Consider the following 7500-nt stretch of genomic DNA (forward strand, 5'->3'; position numbering starts at 1 on the left):
ATAGTTTCAAAACTGCAACATCGTGACGTAGATGGCTCCTGCTGAATTGTGGATGGTGGGTGACTTGTGATACTTGAAATTCTTCGCCGTCACCAATCCTGTTATGTGCACCTATATTTACATTGGCAATATACATTAAAGTTGATAAGAGTAAATTAACTTAGGTGGAGGAGGAGGACAGAAATGCCTTCATCAAATAAATGAGAAAGTTGGATTAATAATGAAACAAAATAAGGTTAATAGCTGAACTCCCTGGGAATACTAAGTCTCAATAACCCCCTCCCTCCAACTTCAATGGTTCTTTCACCTTCACCTCGCGGGACATTCTTTGAGGTTGCCGATTGCTTAGTCCCGGGCTTAGTCTCCTCCTCAGCCAAACCGTTTGTGCAGAGGAGCGTTGCGTGACGACACTAAGAATGGCTGCGTAGGAGATTACTGGCTGCTATATCAATCCCAATGTCCTATGAGGCTATTCAATAACCAGATAATGACCAGCATTTTCTGTTTTTTTTTTGGCAGGAGAGGGGAATGGGGAGGAGGTAAAATTTGGAATCGACCTGTGACTCAAAAAATGCATTTTTCTATAACAATGAGACTTGACTGAGACCGGTTTGCATCACTGCCCGAGAGCTCAGACGGAGGTCGTGGAGCCTGGAAGTATTTGAGGAATGAGTGGGCGCCAACTATGTGCTCCTCGTCCATCCGGGTTCATTTATGTTCATTGTCTAAACATACAGCTCTTGAAGCAGTTCTATTGATTTTTCTTCACACAAATTGACTTGAATCGCATTGAACTGGAACTTACCCAGAACCACTGAATACCGATTAGGGTCACTGATTTCGTCGACGCAATGTGCGGCGGTTAAAAGCCAAATTGTGGATAGAAGAGAGGCGCCACATTGGAGACCGCCATCAAGGCGAAGAAGCACTTGCCAGGGCCACGAATTCCGGGGTGCTTCCTCGCCTCCTATAATTCGGCCCTGGGCGGGTTTCCTGCCACACGCTGTTAAGTACAAAAACAATTGTTACGGTTGTTATGAGTGACCGAGTAAAGAACGATGGTGTACAAACCACCTAAAAGATTTCTAATTTTGTATTTGTAAGTTTCACTTGGGCAGATTGGTAAACCTTGACTCAAGGTTGCTTCAGCTATACTTCTTTTTAGCGAGAACTTCTCATTATTGACACGAGTTTCAGAAAACATCATAGTTAATAAAAGGCAGTGGTTATACAGCCTGACAAACGTGTTTGTCAGTATAAGTTTTTGCGAGTAATTTGGCCTTGACCGTGCACGGAGAACAATAGATCTAGAAATGTGTTGCAGCAACTGAAGAATAGAAACGTTGCTCTTAAGATATTCAACTGTAGTGTGAACATTAAAAACAAAGGATTGTACATGGTCATGGCCCCTCCAACAAAAATTGCAGAACCATTGCCGTAATACACGGTTTCATAACCAGTTCCTCAATTAACTATGAAAACATCCTGCACTTTTTGGTCACACGAGCCTGATGCGGTATTGTGGTAACGAGAGCAGGACACCTATCAGAAATGCTAATACGCTGAAATAAGGTAACTACAATGTACATGTTGCCACATTGCCACATGTACTCTTCCTTTGGGCTCAACTGTGCCAAGATATGTTGCGATGGAATATGCCGGTTTTCCTGCACATGTACTAGTTGTATCGATTGTGACTGGAATGAAAAATGTTGTTCGGATCATCACGGTCGGAGTGTGCTCTATGTGGCGTTCATAACTTTTGTTTGACTGATGATAAATTCCTGCTGGGCTCGCCACTGGGCTCTTAATATGTTTAAAGGGCTGTTTCGACAAACGTTGTCCAAAAAAAGCGTAAACGCGTACGTGATAATGCCTAAAGGTAGTCTGGGAAACACCCAATAAACTTCAATGAAGCTCAGAATCCATATTGCTTTTTATTGAAATTTATTGGGTATTTCCCAGACTACCTATCGGCATTGTCGCTTTTACGCTTGTTTTGGACAACGTTTGTCGAAACAGCTGTATATTCATGCACTCGCACGCTTTTTTATCCTTCGCCATAGGCTGAAGTCTGGTCGTCGAAAGCTCATTTCGTTAAGAATTTTTTAAGCAAAGAAATTTTATTTGCCTTTAATACGTATAATCCTGGTTACTCCTCCGTTTATACTTATTCGTTTTGTTTCCAAAACTGGAAGTTTCAGGCTTATTTAAAAATTTGATCTCCAAACAGGGAGAGCTTAAGAGAAAGCAGTGGCTTAAAGGGGTAGTATCATGGGGTTTCTGGGATCTTTGGTTAAAATGATGAACCTTCAATCAGCTGCCAAATAATTCTAGAATGACAAGAGGAAAGAAATCAACGCAATTCTTGAAAGGAACAAATTGTGATCTGTTCTAGCGCATTTTGGAAACAAAAATGCAACAACTTGAAAAACTTTTTTCAAGTTTCAATCCATACCGGCCTACTCTGTCTCTGGCCAGAGGTACTAATCGACAGTCTTATTGCACTGGGTGATAGTTTATAACAAACTTGACAGTTATTCCTTTGCACTTTCCGCTTTCGCGTGAAAACTGACAGCCAAAACTGATGTTTTTCAGCAAACTAATCTACTTGATGTAATACTTTTGTATGTGAAGCAAAAATATGATGAAAGATGTAGAGTTTTCATGTATGCAAAAAGTTATGATTAGCAGTGAACTTATCAGTTAAGGGCCTCTTCATATGATCCCGGTTACCGGGATGGCTCGGTAAGCGGGATGATTTTTGCAGTCCGTTCATTTGGGAAATTTTATCCCGGTTACCGAGATGAAAAGTGGTGACGCGGTCAATCGAGCGTGACATTTACCGAACAAGCCCGGCAAGAATTTTCCATTTTTATCGGTTCTACAAACCTCAAAAGTATTATATCTTTATCTCTACCACGAAAAGGAATTATTTTGAACTAGAACATCTCAGAAATGAGCCGTAATAATCAAATATATCCGTTCTAAGACGCGAATGTTTGGTTATAGACTTCATCCCGGTAACCGGGATACCGTGTTCATATGAGAAAATTTTCGTCCCGGACTCCCGAGATCTCGGTCGCTGAAACCGAGATCTCGGTAATCGGGCTGGCCCGCCTTCTCATATGAACACATCGAATTTTTTACAAAAGAAATAGGAATGAGGCGAGATCTCGGTAAGCGGGCTAGTTAGCCCGGTCAACCGGGATCATATGAAGAGGCCCAAAAGAGTGCTTCTTTCAGCCAGACTTTTCTGGCGGGAAATATTTTTTGGTCGCAAACTTTCATGTCACGTAAATGCTCTGGTTTATTCAAAGAGCTTGCCGACAGTCCACTAATTGAATTCTTAAATTAAATTATTTCTTAATTCAATTATTGTTAAATTCAGTTATTTTTACATTCTGAAAAGACACCGCGATTTGTGGGAAATAAAACGAAAAGACCTATAACTTTGCTCAGATTCAACGAAAAATCTCCATTCTTTCACGAAAATGATAGTCAAATTATTCTCTACAGATTGAATGAGAATATCCTGACGCGTCGTGAACAGAACATTTTCGCGTGTTTTCTTCCACTAATTGAATTTAAAACTCATTCACTGCGCATGCCCAAATGTTAACGACAGAACCGACCAACCAAGCGGAAAAGTCCACTATCGCTATAACTCGTTTATTGCGCATGCGCGCATTCACCAGTTAAAAAGGCCTAACAGTTTCGAACTGTGTAGCGAAAATATATTTATAATGTTCGTATTATACTGCAACTACTTACTGTATCATTTGACTCTGCTTACACATACAGCTTTAAAGGATAGTTTCCAATAGAATTCAATAAGGTTTGCAATCAAATCACAAACGATTCTGCACGTTATTTAGTCCTGCACTCATGCAGGCTATTCCATCCCCATTACGCTTGAGAGCAGAGGGTTTCTCTTTAGTAATTTCTTTAAATTTGGAAGGCCGTTCTTAAAAAGCATTGTAAGTCGATCGAAATGGGCACAATTTATTCGTAGGATGGTATTATAGAGTCAAAAAGTACTACTTGAAACGTTATATCAAATACAATACGGTATTTCATTGCTGTTGAGTTGTCATTTTCGAATGGCCGCTACTTTCGGGTGGGCCGTTACTTTCGGGAGGGGGGTGGTGCGTTACTTTCGGAATTCTACGGTATCCAAAAGAAAGCTATTTAAAATACGTTACTGTGAGACTGTGGATTGAAAGAAATCAGAGAACTGCAAATTTTACATTTTAGTGCTGAAGTGTTCAGGATAGTGTGAACGACTACTGTAAAAACTAATGAATTATTTTAACAACCTGAAGAACAAGGGGCGTTGTATTCACAGCGGTTTGTTTTCTCGTTGAACTTCAAGTTAGCCGGACAGGGCATTTTATACAGGAATCCATTTGAACAGGCGATATATCCAAGGCAGTTGTCGGGATCTGCGTAGTTACCATTGGCTTTCCCATCGCAGAAACCTCCTAAATCAACGATAAATACTGTTAGATAACTAGCAGGCAAGTTTGAATACCTTCTCGTTCTACCCAATCTCAGTCACACTAACATCTTTTTCCTCGTGGGGAGGGCAAAACAAATTTAAGAAACAAGAGGGGAAACAAAGCTAACAAGATTTTATAGCATGTTTACTAAACGTTTAAAAAAAAAAGAAATAAATGAGCCAAGATGAAATAGATGGCTATGAGGGGATTTGTTATGCAAGCCTGTTACGAGAGGTGTTACACCTAATACAGTATAGGGGGTTGCTTGATTTTCAGTTGTGATTTTCGGTTGTTCTACCCATACCTGAAATACTGCAACATATATTGTTTGTGCAAATACTTATTCTGCAAGACTTCAAAGTATTTATAAAATTCAAAAACATTTTGTTAGAATTATGACATTTTCTAAATATAGACAGAAATCAAGGCCACTATTTCTATCGTTGGAACTACTGAATATATATGAGTTAAATATTTATCAGATAGTCTCATTTATGTATTCTCACTGTTCTCACTATCATGGAAACTTGCCTATAGCTTTCACACTTATTTTTACTTTTCAAGGAATGACACTATTGATAAACATAATAATAGATCTTCAACAAAATTACACATAAAGTACAAAAGAAACAAAAAATGGTTAATTTCAATTAACTATGTTGAGGAACAAAAAATTAAGAACAGCTAGCCAATCAAATTAAAAAAAATTAAGGCAAAGTATATTTTTAAAAAAGAAGTGACAAGATTTCTTTAAATAGAGTATCATTTATACCTAGAAGCGACGTAAGGACAAGTTGGTGCTGTTTAATAACTAGTAATATTTGACATATATTGCTATTCCTAATTAAATTGATTCACCACGATTAACATGATTATTGTTTAACATTTATGATAATGTAAGGGAGATCTCCTTAGAAAAGCTCTACCAAGCTTGCAGAGGTCTTCCTGCTACCTGATAACGCTTTTTTTAACCGATGTAAGAAAGGTTTGAGTGGCAAAATAATAGAGGTGAAAAAAAAAAAAAAAATTTCAATGAGGCCTATTTTTATCTTATCTGAGGAAGTACAATTGCGTTTTTCTGTGAACTGATATTTCTTGTATTCATTGATTCCTAATTAAATGTACATGGAAAGGAAAAATGAAAGAATAGACCAAGTTAAAGAAAAGGGAAAATGAAAGAATAGACCCAATTAAATGTGGCGAGACATCGAATGTGTACTCAACACGGTTTCCATATAAATAGTTCCTTTTACTCCTTATAAAGCCTTTTTGCAAACCTTGTATTGGCTCTATGAATCCCAAGAGCACAGAGCTTATGACCAAGCCGAGAAAAACACTGTTTAGTGCCATCGTCTCCAGTCGTTAGTAGCTCTGAGGAAGAAAAACAATCGAGCGATAAAAATATTGAAATAAAAAAAATTGTCAAATTCTTAATTTGCTTTTCTTTGTTTGAACAGTAAGCGGATTCATTGAATTCAAAACTTGTTTAAAAACAACTAACGGAAAAGGGTATACGTTACTAAAGGCATTGAGTATATTTGGGCGTATTTCCCAATGGAGTGCGGTATTTACTCTTCATAAGAGCAGTTTATTGCTCTTATTACAAATAAAGACAATGGCCCGTTTAAACGGTTTCAACATTTGAACAACATTCCCTCAACAAAAGTTGAACGGATGTTGGTAAAATGTTAGAGGCAAAACCCAAACGGAGTGTTCAAACGGCTTGAACGCCATTCAACATTTTCGAGAACAAAGGAAATGTTGAATCGATGTTGAATGAGAGCTTTAACCAGTTTTAAAATTGATTCAACACGCTTTCAAGAAGCCTTCAACATTTTTTACACCTTAAACTGAGAAAACCCTCAGCACTCACCTTCGTCAACGCAGCCAACTCTTAAATACAATCCGATTCGTACGCTGGTCCAAAGTGACTACACTGTTTGTGATCTATACATGGGATATATTTCACGTTCTGTGATTTTTTCGCTGTTGTTTTGCGCCGAATCTATTATTTGGCCGAATTGTTGTCGAAAAGGAAGGAAAACAACATGGAGTAAATGTATTAGGAGTTCGAACCTTTCAAACTAACTCAACACATTTTGAACGATGAAGAAGCTCTTTTTGTAACAACCGATTCTTTAAAATAATTTACTCATCGACATCGCAAACATCTTCGCTTAAAGTATGGTAGTTTCTTATTGGGTTTTATCTGAATGTTCGAAGAAACGTTTTGAAACGTTTTCATGCGGCCGGGGCTTATTAGACACACGCAATTATAACTTGAGCTGCCCGAAACAGTTTTGTCTTTAGAAGTCTACGGTATTCGCTCTCGTAAACTAAATGCCAGAGCCCTGTTTCAAATGCACTAGACGTCTCCAAAATTACTACGTCAAGACTAATCTGTTGTGGCCAAAATTTTTCTTTTGGCTGTTGTGCCATTTCCAAACTCAAGTGGGCGAAGTAGAAATAGGCGTATTTCCCAATGGCGTGCGTTATTTGAGAATAAGCGGAGCACTTTGCTAAATTTGGCGAGACAACCTCGGAGAGCACGAGAAGTCTATACTTTCTATGAAATACTTGTTTCAGGACGGGGAGAATTCCTTATGGACTTGCCAAAAAAAAAAAAATGATCCACACCTCGTGTCCTCTTCGCAAAAAGCAAGAAACCTAGCCCCTTAAAAATCAAGCAGCCTGCAGGATCCGTGAAATTCGACCAAAATTAGCCGAGATCTCTACAGTAAAAAGGCCGGCATTTGTTTGCTCTACTATTCATAAGAGCATTTTATTGCTCTTAATACAAATAAGGATAATGTCCCGTTTAAACGGTTTCAACATTTGAACAACGTTCCCTCAACAAAAATTGAACGGATGTTGGTAAAATGTTAGAGGCAAAAACCGAACGCAGTGTTCAAACGGCTTGAACGCCGTTCAACATTTTCGAGAACAAAGGAAATGTTGAATCGATGTTGAATGAAAGCTTTAACCAATTTTAAAATTG

The 7500-nt window shown here is 38.4% G+C and overlaps 2 protein-coding genes across 4 annotated transcripts in view; both read right to left on the bottom strand.

Annotated features, from left to right (window-relative positions):
- The window catches only part of LOC146459469 (uncharacterized), a 283723-nt gene that overhangs the window by 209668 nt on the left and 66555 nt on the right, over positions 1–7500 (bottom strand). The window contains exons 2-3 of the mRNA XM_085089392.1: positions 5780–5873; positions 4320–4484 (exon numbers count right to left, since the gene is read on the bottom strand). Coding sequence (XP_084945518.1) covers positions 4320–4484; positions 5780–5852 — 238 coding nt within the window. The 5' untranslated portion in view covers positions 5853–5873. The remainder of the gene's footprint in view (positions 1–4319; positions 4485–5779; positions 5874–7500) is intronic.
- The window catches only part of LOC146459476 (chymotrypsinogen B-like), a 116633-nt gene that overhangs the window by 45571 nt on the left and 63562 nt on the right, over positions 1–7500 (bottom strand). The window lies entirely within an intron of this gene.

The sequence above is a fragment of the Pavona decussata genome, unplaced genomic scaffold (genome assembly GCF_977016875.1).
Source record: "Pavona decussata unplaced genomic scaffold, jaPavDecu1.1 SCAFFOLD_219, whole genome shotgun sequence".
NCBI lineage: Eukaryota > Metazoa > Cnidaria > Anthozoa > Scleractinia > Agariciidae > Pavona > Pavona decussata.